The sequence below is a fragment of the Meles meles genome, chromosome 4 (assembly GCF_922984935.1).
Source record: "Meles meles chromosome 4, mMelMel3.1 paternal haplotype, whole genome shotgun sequence".
NCBI classification, from domain to species: Eukaryota; Metazoa; Chordata; class Mammalia; order Carnivora; family Mustelidae; genus Meles; species Meles meles.
In genome coordinates, this window is record NC_060069.1 from 68,121,019 (window position 1) to 68,146,418 (window position 25,400).

At 35.3% G+C, this 25,400-nt stretch overlaps 1 protein-coding gene across 1 annotated transcript; it reads right to left on the minus strand.

The window, feature by feature from the left end:
- On the minus strand, positions 1 to 25,388 carry SEC62 (SEC62 homolog, preprotein translocation factor). The gene is made up of 8 exons (XM_046003005.1): positions 25,274 to 25,388; positions 17,342 to 17,450; positions 16,044 to 16,149; positions 11,173 to 11,377; positions 10,829 to 10,921; positions 8,433 to 8,493; positions 5,676 to 5,795; positions 1 to 1,902 (listed from the first exon to the last, which is right to left on the minus strand). The coding sequence occupies exons 1-8, from the start codon at positions 25,307 to 25,309 to the stop codon at positions 1,433 to 1,435; spliced, it is 1,200 nt and encodes a 399-aa protein (XP_045858961.1). The 5' UTR covers positions 25,310 to 25,388; the 3' UTR covers positions 1 to 1,432.
- Positions 25,389 to 25,400: the final 12 nt, after the last annotated feature.

Sequence of the window (25,400 nt, forward strand, 5' to 3'; positions counted from 1 at the left end):
AAGCAGTCAAGCCATTTAATAAAAGGTGTCAGTATACAGAAAATGTCTTTTGTCACAATTAGAAAAAATTTAACATCTTTAGTCAAACACTAGATGGGAAACAGTCTAAAAGAAAAAAAGACCTACCCACAACACCCATTTCAACTACAAAGCAAAATGCTCTGTGACTGAAGGAAAATAATTTAATATTCATTATCATCTTAAAAGAGTAGAAGTCCAAGGAATGATATTCTGCTCATAGGTATACACAAGATTTTTCCCAAAGATTTGTAACTAAGGTATCCAAGACATAAAATCAAACTGAAAACTAGTTCAAAGCAATGAGTCCAATGGTTCTCTCATGTTTTCTTTCATGTTCTTTATTTTAAACTGGTATTTTAGAACAGTAAATTATCTTTCATAGCAGTGCCTTGTGGTCTGATAATATAGTACCTCCCTTCTGAATGTAGAGATTTAAGATAAATCAAAATGAACAGTAAGGCATACAAACAGCTACTTTAAGTCTGCTCTTATTTAATAAGGATCTTTTAAACTCATATTCAAATACATGGAATGTTGGCACAAAACTGAAGCTGCTGTAGAAAGATCACAGATGTTCTGTGGGTTATTGAAACGCCCATTTCTCTAAAAACATACCCTTACATGGTCTTAATTTTACAAATTTAAGGTTGAGAAAATGTCTAAATAATAAGTAACAATTAAAATAAAATGTTTATTTGTAAATTATGTACAGAATACATTTACTTTACGACAAGGAAATGGAAGAAGAGCCATCGCCTTCCAACCAATGCTGTTTTGCTTTCTATGCTGGAGATGACTATCTTTCTCTGAGTCAGATGTACAAATCAGTTTGGATTTCCTAAGTTGGAAAAGGAGAATTTGTAGCTAAACTAAAAGTGTTGCTGTATTATTAGTTGACTTGTTTCCACAAAATGCTTTTGAACCCTAACTCAGAATCTTAGAAATTTCCTGGTATACTTTTATAATCAACCAAAGCTTAACTATCAAGAACAAGGAGTTTAAGCATTTCATTTTAAAGAAACTATGAAATGGCTATATAACTAAGCATAATCTGAAATGTTGGTGTTTCCTGTTTATCTCTTTTATTTTTATTAATCTAATAGTAAAAAGCCATACAACTATCAAAAATGCCATTAATCGACATATCATTGTGGAAAATGCATCTTTGATAACTATCAAAATGAGTAAGACCTACTTACTGTAAAATCATCAAATAGATACAACTTATAAATGGCTTTAGACTGTACCAATAATAGTATTCTATGAAATGAAGGACTGAATATAATTGCCTGGATGTCAAAATACATTTCAGCAAATGGAGTTGAAGAATGCTACAAATGTGTATGTTAGGATGATCAGCCAACATAGAAAATCCAACCTCCTGCACTTATTTAGTTCCAAATTAGTCAGATTATGATTTTTCATGTGAAGATTTAGTTGTTTCTCCATCATTGTCTTCTTCTTCCTCCTCTTCACAATCCCCATCTGTTTGCTGTTCCAGTTCCTCTTTTGTGATCATTTCAAAATCATTCCCATTTCCACTACTGTGTTGGGATCGGTCATCTTCCCTCCTGTCACTGTCTGTGTCTGAATGCCGTTCTCCACCTGAGCCTTCTGTTCCATGATTCCCTGGTCCTACTTTTCCCTCCTCATCTTCCTTTTTCTCACTGTCTGACTTTTCCTCACTGTCGGACTTCTGTTGCTTTTTGGTTTCAGATTTCTCATCTTTCTTGAAGTCTGCTTTTGGTCCTTTATATTCATGTGTGTACAGAGGCCTGAAGGAGTCGATGAAGCCGACGTCAGCAGTCAGGTTTGGCAAGAACCAAAAGTGGTGCCTTCCTCCAGTTATGAGCCAAATGATGAGAAACAGAATGCAACGAGCTGTAGGGGGAAAAAAAATGCCTCTAATTGAGTAATTCAAGCATTGACTCAGATAGCGGGGAATAGTTAATAAAAAACTGAAAAAACGTTCAGTTTATTATTTGCACATTACATGTACCGTGAACACAAACAATTAAATCCTGGCTAGTTTATAGCAGCAACCACAGTATTCTTGGTGCAGAGCATTCTGCTCCGATCCTGAGTGACACACTTTGCTATGTCGTAGATCAATAAGCACAGCCTCAGTTGGACGTTTAAGTATGCATGAGACCATGGTAGAAGAAAAAGGAAATAAATGCAGTCAGGATGGAGGATATCTTAAGAAGCACTTTAAATAAAAAAAACAAGGCTGCACCATGACTTTCCTGGACTCTAGGCACTTTTGCCTTTGTAAGGCAATTCCTTTGTAAAAAAATATTAAAAATTATACTCTTTGTAACCATATTGGTGTAAATACAAATATGCATAGGTTCATTATTATATACATATGTATATATTACTACTTCTGATTTTAAAAAGTGGAAATACATTTCTATAGGGCCCTGAATATGTCATGGGTCCAAGTCGTGTGCTTACTCTGCCTGAATGATATGTCTTCTAAGTAAAATTACATACTTCTGAACGGTAAGAGAATATAGCTACACTTTGCTAATTAATTAGTTATATAATTTCTGTTATTTAGGGACCTTTCCTCTCCTGATATCAGGAAATAATAAAACAGTAGGGCTTGAGGTTACTCTCAAATTGCAAACTCAAAACTATGGTTAGATAATGGAAGCATTTGAGAATTTTAAAGTTTATAGTAATGAGTTTTCACAAACACAATCTCAGTTTTTCATAAAGTTTTCTCTAATTTACCAGTTATACAGAGTTGTGTGATTTTCCTGTTTTTTTAAAAAGTCATAATTATGGGAATGTTATGGACAAACAATTATGACAGACTTTGGTTTGTTTAGCTTTTCGTTTTCTTTATAATTATATCACCATTTTCATATTAGGTCTGAAAAAAGCTCAGCTATCTGTGCCTCCTCCATTAGTCTGCTTTGGATAAATAAAAGGAAATGGTTATAACTGCCTTGAGTTTTATGAAGTAGTAATTGCTATTTTCACAACATAAATATTCTGAAAGTCTGTACACAATGATATCTTTTAAGGTACCAAGAGTAAAGGCAAATATGTTTGAAATTATAATTTAAGAATAAATTCCACAGATAGAAAGAAATAATGAATATCTTTAAGGAGGCTGCATATTTTTTTCCTCCAGACACGGTAGGGTTGTAAGATAGATGGTCCATAATTGGAAATCTTGACTCAAATCCAAAAAAAATCCCCCAAAAACCAGAAATGACACAAATAAAACTTAAATTCTCCATATATATAACCTGGGCACAGGAGAATTCCAACAGGTTTTATGTGGCATTAGATTACCAGGGGCAAACATGGAAGAGTCATGGGAAAACCATTGTGTATTTAATGTCCTATTGCTCTTATACTAAAAAGGACACATTTAGAAAACTGCCAAAGGTCTTATACATATTCAAAGGAGCACCAAATATAATTCTGACCAATATATAATCCTTCACAGGATAATATAAAATAAATATCCAGGTTATAAGTAAGCTACAGATGAACACTATTTCAAAGTATATTTGGCCTTGCATTTTCTAACAGAAACAAAATGTTGGGTTTGTTTTCTGGTTTAATTCACAAGATTATTAATCCGCAATGCATACTTAGATTAATAGTATATTTAAAATGAAAAACAATGGAAAAAACTATTGAAAACGGTTATTTTAAAGAGCAAAATGACATAATATCCATAAATTATTATGAATACTAGTTTAAATAAAAGATAAGTAAGTGGGTTAATTCTACTGAGAGTTAATCTTCACTGAAATTTTTCAAAGAGCTTCTAAATTTTTAGGGATTTGAGAGCCTGAAGATACCTATTTGATTCTTTTTTTTAAGATTTTATTAATTTATTTGAGAGAGAGAGAGAGCATGAGAGCGGAGAGGGTCAGAGGGAGAAGCAGACTCCCCTCTGAGCAGGGAGCCCGATGTGGGACTTGACCCAGGGATTTCGGGATCATGACCTGGGCCGAAGGCAGTCACTTAACCAACTGAGCCACCCAGGTGCCCACCAATTTGATTCTATCTAATGTCAGATCAAAGTTTATAGCTTCTCATTCTTGATGCAGATAGTGTACTATCACTAGTTAGCTGCTTTACAATCTTATATATAATTTCTTGGCCTATAAATGTGCTGTATTGTATGCAGAAGCATCAGGGGATTTCCTCAAGGTGACTAAACCAGAGGAGGGAAATATGAAAAGCGGTGAAAAAAGCTTCACACAGTCAGAGATCACGGAGAAAAAAGGGAGGCCCATAAACATAATAAATTGAATGAAAATACTACAGGAGCCACTGGGTCCAGGGATGGTGGCACTAACTCTGGACACCCTGATGTTCAGGGTAAATGCACACGCAGAGGAAAATTGCTTAGGGGCAGATGAGTAATGCTTTACAATATAGGAATCTATTATATTTCACAGAACCTCAGAATAACACGTGTTCAGCTCGGATAATCTCAGTCAAAGTAGTCTAACAGCAAATGTTAGGTCAATACTGTGATGTTTTATTTTCTTTTTGTATAGGAAGTACTCTCTTATGTCTTGGTGGAAGACGGATTTGTCATTTGGGGAAAATAATCAGAACTTAGTACCATTTGCCAATATAAACTCTACCAAAGAATTATATATAGAAGTTTAAAAATCAATATACAGCTTTAGATAAGCAGAGAAAAATTCCCATTTCTTTCTCAAAGTAAAAGTTAAATTATACCTGCCCACCCTATTTGGGAAAATCTTCAAAGACTAGGATTTTAAGTAAAACAGTATTTGTTGGGTTTTTTTCATGGTAAATAACATACTCATTGTAAAAAATACAGTCAAATATAAAGAATAGCTTTAAAAGCATTCACAACTACCATAACTTATTTATATTTAGGTGTATTTCCTTCTAGTCAAACCCTCCCTGGCATTGAGTATTTCCATTTAAAAAAAAAAAAAATCTTCCTAATTAAACAGGCAAAAAACCTACTTCGTTATCTTAATTTTATTGTTTGATTACTGGTGATAAGAATTTTTCATGTATTTAAAATCATTTGTTTTTAACTTTCTCATTTGAAGTGAGTTATTTTCATATTGGTTTTTTTTTAGTTATAAAGACCCTAATTCATCCAGAAATGCAAAAAAAATATTACTTATGTTCTGATTTTTAAAAACCATTTAAAAACTCCTTAAGGCATCTAGCATTTATTTTGGTACATGGGTTCAAAATTTTTCCCAAAATGGCAACTCAATTGTTTAGAATCATTTATTGAATATACACATAGAATTACATATTTAATACAAGTTTCATTTGCCTTAAATTGATACATAAAAATGCTTTACTGAAAGTATTACATCTCATAAATGTTCAACCACTATAAAAATATTAAAGTTTTTGTGGTGGTTAAACGTTAAAACATATCTATATGCAGATTAAGAGACATTAAATACTTTTTCTTCACAATAGACCAAATTGAATCAGGTACATATTCTACACTTCAAGCCTGAGTCAGTTTTGGGATATAACCCAAAAAGTAGGTCCATATACATCTTCATTCACCTACGTTACTTTTGTTATTAAGTTTTACTTGAAGCTCCAGACTACAGTCCCAACTCCTTGGTATCAACCTTACTAAGGCCAAATATACTAATAACAATACTTACCAACAGCAAGAAGAAGAATGCTGGCTACAAAACAGCCTGCACCCACACTGAGGTAATAAACACCTACTCTCATTTCTGCTGGCCAAAGAGGGAAGAGGGTGGCTGCTATCACTGCAATCACTAGAACAAGAAATGAAAAAGTTACATAGACAACTTTGAGATTAAAATTTTAAATGGCTTGGTTGCAATAACAGTGAATATTTTCCTAGGGGACAAAAGTGAAATATAAACATTGAAACATACAGAATTGCCATTTTTATAGGTAAAAATGGTAAGTTACCAGCCATTTTACACAGTTCAATCTAACATTTTAACTACTGCTTTCAGGTTAGGATTTTTTCTAGTACAAATTACATATGATTAGAAAAAAGTTTCTAAAAATGTGAAATTGTTAGCCACTTAAATGATCAACTGCTACTGTTTCCAAGCAATGTCTGTCTTATTTTTTAAATATATCTGCCTACTGAATAAGGGGAGCTTAAAGAAACAATCGCCAAATAACACTAACTAAAAAAGGATTCCCAAGATCCCTCCCCGAGGGAGGGGTGAGTCTGGGGTGGAGCTTTGACGTCTATAGACTGAAAAGCTCAGCAGGTAGTCTCTGATAGTTTTTTGGTAGTTAGGGAAAACTGGATACAAACACTTCCAGTTTTTTTCTAAGTACCATGGGACCGCATGGAATAATCAGAAGAAATCAGAAGTCTGGTTTCAGGTCTTGAGAACAAGAGAGACGAAGATTCAAATTCTAGCTCTATCATTTTTTTTTTTTTTTAAGATTTTATTTATTTGACAGACAGAAATCACAAGTAGGAAGAGAGGCAGGCACAGAGAAAGGGAGAGGCAGAGAACCCGATGCGGGGCTCGATCCCAGGACTCTGGGATCATGACCTGAGCCGAAGGCAGAGGCTTTAACCCACTGAGCCACCTAGGCGCCCCTAGCTCTATCATTTTTAAGCTAAGTAACTCTAGGCAAGTTATTTCAAGGCTAAGTTACCTTATATTTACTATGTGCCTCTTCCTCTTTTTTAAAGGTTGCCGTGAGGATGAAATAATGCATGTAAATTATTCAATGGAGTGACTAGTACACAGTAAGTGACTGACGTTTATTAGTAATTTGGGTAGGATTTAACTGAGTTATTTTGTTTGCGATCCTATGCTATCATATTGACCACATTTATTATTTGACTGCTATCTATTTTTTTGTTTGTTAAATACCCTTCCTCCCCAGGCTCCCACCTTGAACTTAGAGGAATAACAGATACCCATGATACGAAAAACAATCCAAAAGGTATAAAGTGAAGTCTTCATACAATAATTGGTCAGAGGTTACTACTACTATGTTTCTAATTTATACTGCCAGAGACTGCCTATGTATAATTAAAACTAGGGACATAGGATATTTTTTCTCCAAAAATGAGTTTCTATTCTTCTTACATTTAGTCTCTTTCACTTAGTCTATTTTAGATATTTTTCCATCAGCATATCTTACCTAATTCTTAAAAGCTGCATGGTATTCTACTGTGCAGCTGTGCTATAATTTATTTCAACATTCTCCTATGCAGGAACTTGAATTGTTTCCAGTTTTATTCTATTACAGACAACAATGCTACCAATACCGAAGTATTGTACATTTGTGTAACTGTCATTAGGGCAATATACATAGGATATATTCCTACACCTAGGAATATATATTCAAGGATGAATTCCTTGAAGTGTAGTTGTTAGATCAAAGGTATTGACATTTAAACTTTAAAAGATACTTGCTAATTACCCTAAATATAGTCTGAGGGACTTGGATTAGAATAATGTGTCAATGAGGGGCGCCTGGGTGGCTCAGTTGTTTAGGTAGCTGCCTTGGGTCATGATCCCAGGGTTCTGGGAGCTGCATGGAGCCTAACGTAGAGCCCCACACTGGAACTCCCCACTCCCTGGGGAGTCCACTTCTCCCTCTCCCTCTACCACCCCCCCACCCTGGTCATGTGCATGCACTCTCAAATAAATAAAATCTTTAAAAAAAAAAAGAAGAAGAATGTGTCAATGAACATTTCTGAATAGATACTTTGTGTAACTGTATTAAGAACAGTCATGGGATAAATTCCTAGAAGTGTAACACCTGAGTTAGTGTGTGTGCATTTAAAATTTGGAAGACATTGCCGAACTTTTCCTTAAAAACTAAAACAATGGACATACAGTCAATTGCTGGAAGGTGTTGGTTTTCCCTAAGTGTTGGACCTACACTAACACTCTGTACTATCAAACTCTGTAAGCCTCTTAATCATGGTTGCTTTAATATATATATATATAAATATATATTATGTGTGACTAAGTTTTGTTTATGATTATTGATTACTGTATTTATCTGTGGGCTGCCTTTACCATTTTTTTCTTTTTTAAAGATTTTATTTATTATAGAGAGAGAGCACACAAGGAGGGGGAGTGACAGGCAGAGGAAGAAGCAGGCTCCCTGCTGAGTAAGGAGCTTGATGTGGGACCCATCCCAGGACCCTGGGATCATGACTTCAGCTGAAGGCAGACGCTGAAACTGACTGAACCACCCGGGCATTCCTACCATTTTTCTACAAGGTTGTTAATCTCTTAATTTTTGTTTTCATGCCTTGTAATTATTTTCCTCAGCTTATCATTTATCTTCTAACTTTATTTACAGTATACCTATTTTAAAATAACTATTTTATGTTGAATACTTTTATGACTTTTGTATTTTTATTTTCCTTTCTAAATTTTAGAGATTGTACTTACCAAGAATTAATCCCATGACAAATGTTTTAAAGTGAACTGGGTCATAGATCCACACAAATACCTAGAAAAATCAAGAAACCCCAGTGCTTAAGGTTACTTTAGAAAGTTAAGCTTAATTCTATATCCTCTACTACAGTAGCTTTCAACTTCTTAACATATAAGAACTATTCCCTAAGGCAAACAAATTCCAAAGACCCTTTCGTCAGTAGTAGGGTTTCTCTGGGTATTCATTTAATTAGAAAATTATTTTCAAGACTATAAATTCTATAATACACTTAAGTAAATTTCCAAATATTTAACATGAATTTAACAATTTGTTCATGTGTGCCAACCATTACTTATTTTCAACCCAAAGACTAGCATTTGTACAACTTTTTGTCCCTAATAGAATGGTGCACAGTGGTGTAAGCAGAATCAGCCTGGGCTAAGAGCACAGTTAAGATAGATGGAGCCAGGCCCTATTACAGATCCAGCAGTAATCAACTCTACCTTGTTCCCTTCATCAGTGAAATGCAAAGACTCATTAATGAAGTTCATGCTTACTGGACATAAAGATGCTATGACTATCGCAATAATTACATTGCCTACCCCTTGTGGAGGGTGTGTAGCCTCTAGGTTGGGAATCACTGCTTTAAAGCTTGATTATTTACTTTTACACAAGAGAAGTTTACTTCATTTACTACAATCAGAACTCTGCTCAATCCCTATCTAAAACTCCTACTTTTATCTTAGTTTCTATAAATATCAGTACTCTTCCATTACCTGATTTTATTTTGACCAGAGTTCTTTGTTATTGTCTTTTTGATGGTTCTATTTCTAACATCATTCCTCTTTTTTAACTGCAAATTTCCCCCTGGAAATCAGATAGACAGACCTCACTTCTGCCAGTTGGCATTCTAAAAACCAAGTTTTTAAAGACATTTCCCAGCTTTAAAAGTCTGAAAGCATGTTGCTTCCTACAGAATAAAATACAGTCTTTTCAAGAATGCAAGCACCTCTGCTTTTGCTCAGGCTGTTTCCTTCACCTAACAGATCTGGAATTCCTTCCCACTGCAGCTGGTAATCTGCCAGTCATCCTTCAAAACTCAGCTCAAGTGTTCAAGGTCTCCAGACCCTTCTTATCCTGTCTTGATTAAATTTACTATTCTTAATTGACATTCTCATATTGTAACACTCACCACACTATGATATAGTAACATTTAAAAGCTTGTATCTTTGCTAGAGTATAAAGCACTTCCAAGAAAAGAATTTATCTTATTTATCACGCTATTCCTAGCACCTATAAAAATGTCTTTGCATATAGCTAATGCTTGATGTTTAACTGAAGGTATCTTAGCTTTCACACTACTGAAGGCCTATGGTCTTCTGTTACAGTGGTTCTTAACCAGGGGTTCACAACAGAATCACCCTGGGATGTGTTATACAACACACACACACACACACACACACACACACACACACACACCCTTACATTCCATACTACAGATTCTCATGCAAGCATGTTTGGAATGAGCCAAGAGCACATATTTTCTGAAAAGCCTTCCCAGAAGTTCAAACTCATAACTCTAGGAACCACTACTTCATATGTACTATTACTTTTGTATTAGGTATAACAGAAGAAATATGTCTTGAATTTCACAAGAATTCAATGGGTAGCATATAACTAATGTTTCTGTATGAGTTAAATGACTAAGCAGTCTTCACGGAAGGCTATCATCACAGAACTCTCCATTACAAAAGAAATAAAAACAATAAAATACTGTGTCTGACTATAAGAGGCACAAAACTATAGGTGTTCTCCATTAACCATTCTATTCTTTTTTCCTCTGAGGGTAGAAGAAATTCTGCATTTTAGCTGGGCAAATGACCACCAGTATAAAAGCACATTTCTAAGACTTTACTGCAGGAAGGCCACGACCATGTGACCAGGTTTTGGCCACTGGAATCCACGCAGAAATGTAGCCACTAGCTTCCTGGAAGGTGGCCTTAAAGAGAAGGCATGTCCCTCATTCTTTCCTCCTTTGGATGCAGAGATGAGGCTGGCAATCATTTTGGACAATAAGTTAACCTTTACTAATGGCCCCAAACAGCTCCACCATAGAGCTGCCAAATCTGGACTACTTACCTGCAGATTTCATTGATGAGAGAGAAAGAGCATTAATTTTAAGTCACTGTTATTTCAGATTTCCTATCACTAATAGATAGCTAAACCCAATTTTCTTACACATTTTTTGTAACTCTAAATTCAGAGAAATTACTGATTTTTTTTTAAAGAAGAGTAGTATCTACATGGTTAGAGTTACCAAAAGTACTTCTTGTCTTAGTAAAGTTATCAAAGATAATTCTAAAATTCCTATGGAAAACTGGAATTCTATTGATAAGCGAGATACTCTCACCTCATTTCCATCCAGAAAAACTTGATCATCATGTGGCTCAAGTTTGAATTTTTTCTTAGTTTCCTTCTTTTTGGGAGTTCCTGGAGTTTCCTCCTAATAAAACAGAAGTTAAACAGAAGAAAAAAACACTTACAAAAAGCAAAAAAAAACCAGTAAGACATTCACAGAGTCAAAAAAAAGTTTCACTTTCGAGACACAGAGATAAAAATTCTCAACCATGGTATTTATAAGAAACTTAATACAGTTATATTTAAGTGTTGTTGCACAGCATTTCAAAAATGCTCATATGTCAGTGATCATGTCCACACAGTAATTTATTCTGACTTAACTGTAGTTGAAATCACCTTTTTGGGTTCTTCCTTTTCACCATCTTTTTTTTTTTCTTTTTCCTTTTTCGTCTTTTCATCCTTTAGATTTTCTTTCCTGCTCTTTTTATCTTCTTCTTTTCCACTTTCAGCCTTTCCTTTCTCTTTTTCTTTTTTTATGTCTTTATCATACTTCATTTTCATTACTTTTAGTGCCCGGTGAAAAAACTGTTTCTTTAAAAGCCTATGGAAAAAATGGTATGACATTCCATTCTTTATCAACTATACAGACACAGACTGAAAAGAAAAACACCAAACCCAAATAAAATGAGCAAAGACTACACTGGCAACTCACAAAAGAAATTACAACTAGTAATCCGATGGAAAGAATCAACCCCTAACATAAATAATTAGAAAAAAACTGTATTGCCAACTGTATTGATTATATAAAAGTCTGTCAACCTAATTTTTACTTTTCAACTACGTTATTTAGATATAACAGATTACAGGCTTGGAATTATCCTTATGAAGCTTTTCTATGAATTCATAAAAGTAAATCAAGATTCTGTTTTATTTAATGTTAAGTCTCAAATTCAAAAGCAGACATAAGGGGAAATTAAACAGTTTAAGAAATGTTAGATTAAAAATGTGTTCATGATCAGTGTGTAAACCTGGTGATTCACAGACCTGTACCCCTGGGGATAAAAATACATTATATGTTTATAAAAAAAAAAAAATTGGAGGGGGAGGCGAACCATAAGAGACTATGGACTCTGAAAAACAGCCTGAGGGTTTTGAAGGGTCAGGGGTGGGAGGTTGGGGGAACAGGTGGTGGGTAATAGGGAGGGCACGTTTTGCATGGAGCACTGGGTGTTGTGCAAAAACAATGAATACTGTTAAGCTGAAAAAATAAATAAATTAAAAAAAAATGTGTTCATGATTTGTCTGATCTAAGTCATATCTTCAGCTGTCTTTCCTCATGTCATGTTCCTCAAATGTTTCCTTCTCAACTAGCCCTATCCTGTTTAAAATTATAAATTATAAACCCATTCTCCCACCCTCCCTGCTGTTTCCTCTTATCCTATCTATAGCATTTATCTTCTAACTTAATATACAATTTATGTTTGTCTGCCCCCTTCACTAGACTATAAACTACTTAGGAGATCTTCGCTTTATTCATTTCTTTATCTGATGAACTGAGAAGACCCAAAATTAAGTCAATGTAGATGGTAGTTCCTTTCTAACATTATAATCCTACTCAAGAAACTGGGTCGCCCTTGCCTTTATTACCTAAAAGCCATCCTTTCAAAATTTTATGTTCCAATTTCAGAGTTCTTGACTTCTTCCTTCATTCCTTCCTTGATGATGTACAACTACCAAAACACAACCTACAAGCTACATCTTAACTGCCACTATCTGTGCCTGTTGACTACCCACCTTTCTACTGCTACTAATATCTGTTCAGCACATCATACCACTTGTTAACTAGATGCTTCATTCCTGCCCAGTGCCCACTTACTTCTGGTCATTATGCTGTGCTCTCTGAGGCATGTGTTTTCAACTGCCTAGCTGGGCTTCATTCTCCTGCCCAATTAGGTCCACCCCATGAACATCTCCATAAAACTAACTTTTAGGTCTTCTCATTTGGCCTTCTCCTTGTTCAGAAAATCTATACAGCATAAAATTTCACAATGTCTGAAATGCCCCAAAGACTCTACCATTAATATCTACTACCCAGGTGCAACTGACCCTTGAACACACGTTTGAACCATGCACGTCCATTTACATATGGTTTGTTGATAGATACAGTATGCACTATAAATGCATTTCTTTTTCCCATGAGTTCCTTTTAAAAAAAAGATTTTATTTATTTATTTGATAGAGAGAGAGCAAACGAACAAGCAGGGGGAGAGGCAGGTAGTGGGAGAGGGAGAAGCAGACTCCCTGCTGAGCAGGGAGCCCCATGTGGGACTTAATCCCAGGACCCTGGGATCATGACCTGAGCCAAAGGCAGATACTTAACCGACTGAGCTTAATAACATTTCCATATTAACATTTTCTTTTCTCTAGCTTACTTTATTGTAAAAACACAGCATATAACACATGTAATATACAAAATATGTGTTAATCAACTGTTTATGTTATCAGTAAGGCTTCTGGTCAATAGTGGGCTATTAGTGGTTAAGTTTTGGGAGTTCAAATATGGATTTTTGACTGTGTGGTGGGTTGACACCCCTTAACCCTCATGTTGTTCAAGGGTCAACTGTGGACTATTAACCAATCAAACTGGTGTTGAAAAGGTCACATTCAGGTACATGAGTTCAAATACCATGTCTACCACTTAACTGTGCGGGTTTGGGTAAATTACTTAATTTTAGTAAAATGTCTAAAATGGGGTATGTACCTCACAGGGGTTTCTAGGACTAAATGAGAACCACAGACTGTTTATAGTGTGGTCCCTGGAATATATGTACTCAAAGTTAGCATTAATATTGCTATTGCAAAATCTTAATTTTGTTTAATAGTTATGGAATACACACACACATTTTGGGTTCTCATTATTACATTATGCATCAATCTACTCAGTAATAAGTAAAATTATTGACTTATTCCTTGATAGGTCCTTAGAGAATGCCTACTCCAACTCACTCTGTGGCTAGAAAAGTGACGTGACATTTACTATTGTCATAAAATCAGTGTCTCCATTATTTAACACATCATATAGTATAAATCACTCACACAAACCTCTCTTACATTTTCACAGAACTACTGCCTTATCCCAGTATGTTCTGTCCCCTTTGCCAGGATTGACTGTCCTTTCTCCCATTGTTTCCTGGGTAATCACCTATTTATGTTTCAAATTTTGATTAAACATTTCCCTGTGTGAAGCCATTCTTAAAGTTTTCTCATCCCTGTCCTCCTTACAGAATGCAATGTACAATAATTAGTCATGAATCTTCTCTGAAGGCTAGAATGTGTACTTAGGAGATGGGGACCAAGTCATAGTCATCTTTGTATTCTTGGGGCCTGGAATACAACAGATGTTTGATAAATGTTTGTTGGATACACAAATGGATTGTTGAAAGCATCTGGTACGAAGTTATTAAGTTGCTTATATTTTTCCTCATCTCTTTTTTTTTCAGGTTTTACAAACATTTATTGAAGCCAGACATGTGTTAAAAACTTTCACGTATGTGGCAATGGTGAAGTTTTATTAAGTGGTATATGAATGAGAGTGAGAAAGACATTACTGTAGTAATGGGTTGGAGACACAAAGTCTCATGGAGGTAGAATGGTGCTAGATCAAAGGTTCATACTCAAATCAGATCATTAGGAGGCACAGAGAATATTAAAAAAGGTTGCTTTGTATATCATCCTACACTTTCCTGTTTTCTTTTGTTTTTCTTCAGACTCCTTCAAGTCCACTTATCAGATTCATAAAATGAGACCAGACAAATGTCCCTTCCTGGTTTCGTTTATAGTCAAGCTAGAACGCGTGAGGGCTGGTTGTGGTTGTTATTAGAAGTGGCTCTGAAGAATTTAGGTAGCTATGCTTCTCTATTTTGTGCAGAAAGGACACAAACAACCTGACATGAATGGGAATAACAATATACAACAAAAAGTGAGTGTATCTCTAGGTCTTTAGAGCTTTCCACAAAATACTGTACGATGGCTCCTGAAAGGACAAGAGATGTGCACTAATACTGGCTGTTCTGTCTGGGTTGACAGATTTAATATTCAAATAGTATTGACAGACAAACCCTTCATCTTAATTTTTGTTTCATTAAATGCATCCTCCTTTTGTTGGAGGAGAAAGGATACCACAGTGGTTAAGGGCATGGACTGTGGAGTTTGAGTGAGTGCTGGATTTAGAATTCTGGCTCTATCACTTACTAACTATGTGACCTTGGGTAAATTACCTAACTTCTCTGTTTTTGCATGTATAATTTTCACACCATATATACAAAATAAATCTATTTTGAGGCAGGCATGAAGTTTGCACTTTAGAGTTCTACATCAACGGCTGAAGAGAAAAATGCCAGCTATACCACTTAGCTCATTCCTGCCCCAACAGTGAAACTTTCATTGTTTCTGAAAGGTCCAATAGTGACTCTAGTTATTGGCAACTAAGAATTTTAAGAAGTATTTGATAATTCTTTGACTTCACAGTTTTAAAACCAGGTTGTGAAACAGTGGTTTTTTAGATGGGTCTCATCTGGCTGATACTTTAAATGTCATTAAACAATATATTAGTAAATACTATGTGTATATCACTACCACAGATATAAAATAATCTGAGATGTTAAATTTCTACTGATTATAAACTTCAGATTTGATGTTTCCCAAAGTACCTATTATGAAAAACATGGATGTTACTGAACTATCTACACTTCACCAAGGAATCAAGAAAAGCCAGATGTTGTTGTTGCCTTGATTTATCAGGAATACATGAGCAATCACTAAATAAAATAAGGAAGGGTACCTGACTAATAACCCTGTGTGGGCACAAAAATAACTAACAACCAACCAAGGGATAACAGGTCTATTAGGAATCCCTGCCAAAGTTCTGGAAAAGACTCCCTAGCTATTTGCCCGAGGGAAAAAAAAAAGAATTTTTTGGTTACTTTTGGTACTGGTATATGATTTTTATTGCTGATCTTTCAGTTCACTTAGCCTAGCAAATGTACAAATAGAACACAAATTAAAATTATGAAAATAGCATATCTAACACCAAATAAATGCCATTTCCAGAGGTACCAAAAAAATTCAGGTTGCATGTAAAAGATCTCTTTGTGCTATGTTGTAATATTACTATATTTAATGATAATAATGGGTAAAGGGCTTTTGGACTATGGTAAGGATTTTGAAATTACTACTTATGTTATAGGTCACTAAGAAATAAACACTACCTGTTGCAGTAGTCAACCACAGACTCCCTTGTTGTAAATAAAGCTTCCTCTCCTTTCTTGGCCTTTGCCCACTTTGAATCCAAAAGGCAATCCACTGCTTTTGAAGCTAAAGAAGAAATTTGTCATTTTAAATTTAGTATACACGGGAATTTATGTCTATCTAAATAATAATTTGTAAGACATATATCAACATTCTGGCATCAGAAAATAAAACCAAATCCAGAGGAAATGATCATGATAAACAAACGGTTCCTCAAAACCTCAATTTATGAAACACAGCAATAAAGATCTTTTTAAGATAATGCTGGGAAATAAATGACATTCAAAAATATTAAGTAAAACATGGGAAAATGTTCTAAACAAATACATTTAAAATAAATGTAAGTATCACTCTTAATCAAATTATCACAATTAAATGTATGCTAAACAAACCAAAAATCTTCCTCTCCCACGGTAACAGAAATTATTATCAAGCTTTACTGTTACCCACTGAGAAATAAGTCTGTGAACAATCTACTGCTACCACTAGAAGAAGCTAAATATATTAGATCTGAAGAGAATAGCATTTATTTTTATTTTTAATGAACATCAAAACCATTAATCATAACACTAAAGAAAAGGAAGATAAGAAATTTCTTTATAATGGCAATTCAATCTTAATCAATGAGAAGCAAACTCAACCACTTTGTGGTTAGTGGGTGAGTTATGGGGCTATATTATAGATGACATTAGCTTAGAATGAGGTTCTTTGGATTATGTGAAGAACCAAACCTCCTACGTTAGTTCCAACAGACTTATTTCACATTGAATTTTACTCTAGTTTTTTTAAAAGATTATTTTCAATACATACACTATCTGAATAAAAGGTAGTATTAATACTGAAAATAAATCTTATTTTTAAAATTTCCAATGAATGGTATTAACAGCGTTTTTCTTTTTCTTTTTTTTTTTTTTTAAAGAGGGAGAGAGCAGGGGAAGGGCAGAGGGAGGAGAGAATCTTAAGCAGGCTCCATGTCCAGTGAGGAGCCTATGCAGGGCTTGATCTCACAACCCTGAGATCATGACCTGAGCCCAGTCAAAAATCAGATGGTAAACTGACTGAGCCACCCAGGTGCCCCCTTTATCTTTTGCTATTGACATTTCCAATCATAAAAGAAAAGAACAGAATCATCAATTACCATATGCCCATCACCCAACTTCATCAAGCATACACAGAAAGCACTTTTAAAACATCTACAAAACTGAGATTTAGTTATCTTCATAAAATATGTACACTAATATTACTGATGTAATCCTACCAATAAAATAATCAACTCGGTGCCCCATCATATTGGTGGACTTTGTTGGACAGTTGAATCGAAGATACTTGGCTACAGCCTTCTCTTCTTTAGACGGTTCACCAACTTCCTGCAAAATAAGAGTATTAATTTAATATAATCATTTATTTCACAAATTCGTGCACTGAATTTACAGATGTGTTTGGCAAATCTTTTAATGTGAAGTATAAGCCTTCCTCTAAAGCTTTATATGGAGCAGACCTGGTAATGTATACAAAAGACAGAACAGAGATTTTTAAAATTACATGGTTTTTAAATACACGTTGACAGGGCCAAAACCTGCCTCTTTGCCTTGGCTACAAGGCATTTATTTATTTTGAGTTGTTTTTCCAGTATGGTAACTACTTTGTACTAGCCCACCTTCACTCTTGCCTGATCTCTTTATACAGCATGAAGCAATAATTTAAAAGATTAACAGGCTGCCAAAAGTGGAGTGCCCAAATGTCAAAGTAAGGAGAAACAGATGCCATAAATAAATGTTAAATAATAGTCAAAGCTATGAACCCTGAACAATGGACAAAAGACTATAGGAGGAATTCTCAGGTTAATCACAGATCTGTCTCAGTGTGGGAGCCCTAAGACTATTTCAGACTCTTTTTTCACCTTGTCTTTCTTTTCTTCCCTAGCAGGGGTGAAGCAAAAATAAAAATGCAATAAACAGATAAATTATAATCTAATTTAACTCATTAATGGAAGTACCCAAGAGTTTGGAAAGGCTGCTTAAATCCTTCTCTATTCTCTTTCTTCATTTCTCCAAATTTTCTATTACTTTCTTCATTGTTTATCATTCCCTACCTTTTTTTTATTTGCTTACATTCTGAACTACTCCTTTAATTTGACAATTCCTCCTGCGTACTTATTCTTACCACCCATATACTGAAGAAAATGAAGGCAGTCTACATTTGTATACATCTTACATATAAACTTCTATAAGTTGTCTTACTGCTATAAGCTACTAGAACAAAAGTACTGTCTTTAATTTCATGTTTAAGCATGATATATACTCAAGCACTATTTCCAGCAGTGTAATCTAAATGTGAATGATTTCGGGGCGCCTGGGTGGCTCAGTGGGTTAAAGCCTCTGCCTTCGGCTCAGGTCATGATCCCAGGGTCCTGGGATCAAGCCCCGCATCAGGCTCTCTGCTCCGCGGGGAGCCTGCTTCCTCCTCTCTCTCTGCCTGCCTCTCTGCCTAGTTGTGATTTCTCTCTGTCAAATGAATAAAATATTTTAAAAAAAAATGTGAATGATTTCAGGAAGGTTTGTTTCTTAACTAAACAAAGTGCCAAATATTAATAAAGAATTATCTGCCGAGAATCTAGGATGCTGAAAACCATGCTACTAAAGACAGTTATGTTTTATTTTATTATTTTTTAAAGATTTTATTTATTCACTTGACAAAAAAAGAGAGAGCTAGAGATGGAACACAAGCAGGGGGAGTGGGAGAGGGAGAAGCAAGCTTCCTGCTGAACAGGGAGCCTGAGGTGGGGCTCAATCCCAGGAGCCGGGGATCATGACCTGAGCCGAAGGCAGACGCTTAACAACCGAGCCACCCAGATGCCCCTGACAGTTATGTTTTAGACAAGATATTCTAATAACACAAAAGAGAAAAAAATAATCTACCCAAATCATGTCTTTATGTCAGTTTTCACGCAAAATTTATCTAAGTCTGAATTCAGTTATGTGTGATGAAAATGAGGAAACAACAAACCAAGCTTCCAGCTTCGATTTTATCTAGAAAAGGAGTAATTTGTTGGATGAAGTGAAAGCCTGTGCTCTGGTTATTAAATCACCTGGTAGCTACTTCTCCTATTTCTTCCTCTGCATTTTCCAACTCCTCTACTTCCAACTGCCCAATTAATAGTTCATTATTCTTACACTCTGTTAGTAAGCCATCTATGGGTTATATGTGGCAATAAAAATTAAAAGCTCAAACCATTCAATCCAAAAGAAGACTAGAGTAAAAAACAAATATCTGTGTGAATAAAAAGCCTTTAGTTTTATATAAAAATATGTATCATAGGAAAATAAAATCTTAAAAAATTATAAATTTAAATTTAACTATTAACAAAATTAATTAACAAAATTTAATGCTCCTGGTTCACTAACAGCTACAAGGTTCATAATGATTTGGGACTTAGCCACAAAATACACTTTCTGACAAACTAAGAAGGTGAAAAGTCTGTATTTCAATTTTTGAAATCACACGAAAATATATTAATATGTATTAGTATATGTGAAATGATAGTATTTAATTATGCTTGTATAATACAATGGATTTCTAGGAGGCTCATCTATTAGTAAATAATATCCTATATATTTGTGGCGCTGCCAAAAAAGTAATACGTAATACAATAAATAGTTGAAAATAATGCAATACTTTAAATTAGCTTATGGAAACCAATTCTATTTTATAATCACACCAACATATGCTCAATTTTCTTCTCAACTGATATATCTATTGTCACTTAAAGTTTTATGTAATTAACTGATAAGTTGTTATTGGAATATATTTGATTGAAAATGACCATATTTGTTCAAATACATACTTACTGAGTGTATACCTTAGAGTACCTTTGGGTGTTTAGGTTAATACCAAAATTTATAAGGCATGATATCTATACTCTGTTACAACTATCTAAAATAGCAACTGTTATATTCTGGAAACATATACATATTTTCCAGTACATCAACTTTAGATGTGACAAACATACTAGCACTCAAACCATTTACTAAACAGAGGTATAAATGTACTAATCTAATGATTTTGAGAGAGGGATCACATGTAAAATCTGATATAAGGATACACAAGAAATGCAAAAAGTCCATTCTACTATTTTACAGTAGGGAATCTGATACTACATGAATCCACAACACTTTTACACCTCATTTTAACAATTAACTTCCAGTTTACCGAACTCTTCCAATTACCTCAAGTTAGATGCAAGCAATGTATTTTTATTCCTTTCCCCTCCCTGATAAAGGTACTACTAAGTAACAATGAATAGAGGAGACCCAGAAAACATGGACTTGAATAATCTTTCCCAAGTAGACACAGTTACTTATCCACTGATACTTTTTAAAAGTATCAGTAACTTCCTCTGAAAATGACTAGAAAAGCAGTGACCTCTATCAAGATAATTGGTATAACAGAACTGATAACCTTCCTTATTCCTTCTTCAAGTTCAAATCCTTAGTAAGTTTCTATTTTCTTTTGTGAATTATGAAAAGTTCATTATACCACATATAAGTTATACACATTGTAGAATGCCTTTAGGTGAAAAGTAGAGAATTTGTGCCATCTGTTGGGGCTTTGAAGACAGAATGAAAGATTGCTATAAAAGACTACCAAGAAAACATGACATGGGAAGCTGGTTAGATAGAAGATCTTGCCATAGAGTCTTCACTCTCACTGCTCCCTGCTGCAGCCAATGAGTATATAAAACCGTCTTATCCTCTTCCTGTTTATACTTTAGACTATAGTACTTCCCTTCTTTGTTCCCTTTTGATGTGAACAATTCTTCAGAATATTTTCATAACTTTCCTAGAAACCTTCTAACAAAAAGTGAAGGCCTTATGGGAACAAGCACCAACCACTAAGAAAGAGAAGTCAGCTCATCAACCCTCAAATGAAAAGAACTTCATAGCTCAATGAGTGAGCTCAAATGTCTTAGAAAGAGAAAGCAAAGAAAGAGCCAATAGGTTTTGAGGCTGGACTGCCATCTTTGCACCCAAATACCAAATGCTGGCTGTCACAATTTACGATCCAAAATTATTTAAGTTGAAAGTTCGGTTAGAACATTCTTTTTAAGTTACTTAACAAATACTCTTTTTACTTTAGAATAGATCAAGATGCAAATTCAATAATGAAATAGGGATTACCATTTTAAACTATAAATTGTTTTAGCCAGTACCTATGATAACCTCTTCAGGAAAAAAATATTAGATCAAGGGTCAATACGCCAGTCTTCAATCTTACTGAATTTTTAAAATTACTATATTCAGTAGTAATAAGCTTGCTCGATTTGTTGAGTGAAGTAAGCAAAAAAGAAAAAGATTTAGTTCACAAATCATTAATTTTTATTTTCATACAAGCAGTATAAAATATTTGTGAAAGGCAAATAGATTAACAGAGCAAAATCTGAAAGTTGGAGAGGACCTTAGATAAATCATTTGCTTAAAGTCACACAGCAAATTACTAATAAAGTCTGTATCTTGACTATGACAGTGCCCGTCTGTAAATATAACACCGTTCACTCCTACTGCAAACTCTCCATTAAGCCTCTGGGGAAGTTTTCAGACTTAGTACTGGCTTCCTGGGTTCCTTCTATTTTCTTCAGAAGTTCTTAGTCTGTATAGTCACAAACTTTCTCTTTCCTCCCCTTTTCTGAAATTAAGCATACAGGCCTATGATATGTCAGGGTTTTACTGCCAGGCAGACAGAGGAGTGCAATAAAATTAACTGAGATGAAGATTATAAAAGTTCTAAGAATTAGTAAGCCATTTAAATGTCCCACTACTCAACTGAATACATATACGCAGTACACTAAATGGGATGTTTCTCTCTTTAGCAGGGACAAATTATATTAAATCTTTATGTTATACAGTTTAATATAAAAATTTTAGGATTAAAGTATTTCAGAACAATTTCATCACTGAGGAGATGTAAAGAATACTCAACTGGAAATTAGAAGACTTGGTCTAAATTTGGGTTTATTACCTTGATGAGTGACACTGGGTCAAATCACATAACCTCAGTGAACCTCAGTTTATTTATAAAATGATGGTGATATATTAGATCTATAAGTTTTATACCTAGTAAACTTGTAGATGTCGGTCCTAAAAATAGTTTAAAGGACCATGAGGTATGGGATGATGGTAGTGGGGTACTGAGGTGACAGGGCTTTGGGCCCATCATCCTGCTTTTACATAAGAACTGCATGTGTGCAAAAACCAAAACAAAAAACAAAAAACACCAAAAAAACTCCCCAAAACCTGCATGTGTGCAAAAGGATCCCAAACACATTCTATTATCTGAAAATCCTTCTCAACTCTAAAATTTCATGACACCCCAATTCCAAACCAGTAAGCACTTTTGTTAACCAAAAAGCACATACTGTATACTCTTAAAAACTTACATAATTCATATCTTAAATCTTAAAATTATTTTCAAATGGTCCATTAATTTGGATTGACATCATTCTCATTTGAGAACCTCAATCATTAAAATTTCCTATTATAACATTAATAAACATGTAGCTCACTTCCAGTTTTCAGTGATCAGTGAAATGAATCCAAGAAGAAAATGTGACAAAGTAGTTCTCTTCCTTCCAACTTTGATAGGATATCAGAATCTGAAATTATGCAACACTAGAAAAAGCAAATGAATTAGCTACTTTTCCAAACCCTGAAATTGTATCAATCATTTCCCCCAATGTACCAATTACAATTCAAGGTCACTTGAATCTATTAAACATAAAAATTTTTTCTAAACACGAAACATCAAGTAACAAACAACAGGAAATTCAGTTGATACTACAGACCTTTTTGCCCAAAAGTCTTACAATAGAATCTCTTCTGTAACTTAAACTCTGAATTTTGTCATTACATTTGATCTTTTTGTCTAAAGTGATGCCAATATTATAGTTTCTGATTCGGGGTGGGATGGGTGGAGAGAAACCCAAGGATGTTATAAGATACTTTACATTTATATTAATTTGTTAACACTGCATAGTAGTACTCCAAGTAGCACTCCCAATATCTCCACAACATTCTAGCACAGCTATATATAAACTTTGAGGATGGGAAAAATAAATATTATATATTTTAATTTAGCAATATGTGAAGCTGATTTTTAACAATCAAATCCTCACATATTTATCTGATCCTCACATAAATAATATTAGGTAAATAGCTATATTTTATAGAATCATAACTTAATGGTTTATTTACTGGATAGCTGTTAATCTTTCTTCAGCATATCAGAGTGGTTAAAAAAGAAACAAAACAAACTATCCTAAATCCTTCCTCCTTTTAAAGAAGTGGAAAGGAATGAATTATATGCCAAACACTCTTTTACTAACTTCTACAACTTTTAATAACAAATCACTGACTCACCTATTTTTCGTAACAACTTTACAACCTTTTTTTGAGGTCCATATCCTTTCCTATGATTTGTAATTGAGGTAAAAAGTTAAGTAACTTGCCCACAATTACACAACGAATAATTAGTGAAACTAGGGCACAAACAGACAGTTTGGCCCAAGTTTTAGCTCCCTGCCACTGCCACTACTACACAGCTTCCTAATCTACCTAACCACTGAATATAAGATCAAAACTGAAAAAAAAAAGGGGGAAAAAAAAGATCAAAACTGAAAAAAGAGCAGCTATTCAAACGTGAATAAGGGTCACCTTTACAGCAATGATAGAGAAAACCTGAAATGTACAAACAATGTGTATTAAAGGGCATAACATGTACTATATGTGTAAATTTAAGTAATTACAAATCTGGCCAACAACTTCAATATAAATTCTAACCAAAGTATTACATATCCACACCCAACCAATAACCCTAAATTCTGAAACTAGGAATAGCAGTATTAGAAACTTCTTCCATAATAACCTCAAGCCCTGCTTTGATGACCTGTTGGAACTTGGGGGACTCAACTCTTTTTGATTCTCTTCTGTACTCTGTTCGGAACTATTTTCTTACTTCTGCTCTATTCCAAAATTCCAAATTTACTGATCACTGGCATCTTTTTCTTCTAGTAATTCATAGTTTTCCAGAGAGTTTTAACATGCATGGCTCAATCACCTATGGTATAGGCCAAAAAACAAAGTTTCTTTACATTTTTTTAATGGTGGAATAAAACTTTAAATAGAAAAAGTCATTCTCGGCAATGAAATCCTAAGAAACAGAAAGACATTAAGTGTAGCAATTTGGGATTAGTATATTAACAAGTCACAACATTTCATCAATTTATGATAACATATGAAGGCAGATAAGCTGATGAGACAACTAATAAAAAAAACATCCTGAGTGTAAGATGTTCCACGTATTTAATCCTCTTGGCAAAAAGCAAGAACAACAGGGGGAAAACTGCAGGGAAGAAATGCACCAATGACAAGCATGTGGAACAAGCGAGGGATGTTATGTAGGTTATGAGGCTAACACACTGGCATGTGAAAGGTTTCTGGGCGCGACCAGGTAGGTCGCTGCAGTACCAACACGGTTGTATTTATTTACACTGTGTCGCCTGAAAGAGAGTCGGAAGGCTTCATATGGACTATGAAGTTAGTAACATTGAGGAGAAAGAAAGGGTATACGCAACTGAACATCTGGTTAGGTAGACCGTCGCCTGGGCCCCCAGGGCAGCTGACCGAACCCAGATTACTCCCTCTTCTACGTCTCTATTTGCGCACAAAGAACCGGCTGCTTTAGGTCAATCAGTTCTCCACCTCCTTCTACCCTAATTACTATGGCCTTAATTTCGGGATAACTAAGGCGAGAGGATGAGGCAGAAAAGGGAGGGGAGGAGCCCGGGGAGGTCTGTGTCTGAGCTCGGGAGGAGGCTGACCTCCCAGCGCAGGCCTGGGCCTGAGCAGTCACTGAAAGCCTCCTCTGGCACTCTGGCAGCCGCGCCTCCGCGGCCGATTCCGAGCGCGGCTCCTCTTGCCTTCCGCCGCTGCCCCACCACGTCCGCCTAGCTCTCCACCGTCGCCAAAACCGCCCCCCCCTCAGGCCCCTCACAACGACGTAGCCTACACCCGGAGACCTCACAGCAGAACCCCAGCTCATCTCGCCCTTGGTTTCGCTCGCCCTTCCAGGGGCTTCCCTCGCTTCTTCTACTGCCGAGCGCCCTGAAGCCCCCTACCCCAGGGCTCGCCTTTACTACCTGGATCCGCTTCTTGTGTCGCCTGCGTTCCGCCATGTTGGCCGCTCCGCCCGGTTCCTTCTGACGTGGAGCGAGGGGCGGGGGGCGGTGGAAACCTCGCGAGAGCGCGCGTGGGCCCGTTATGTAA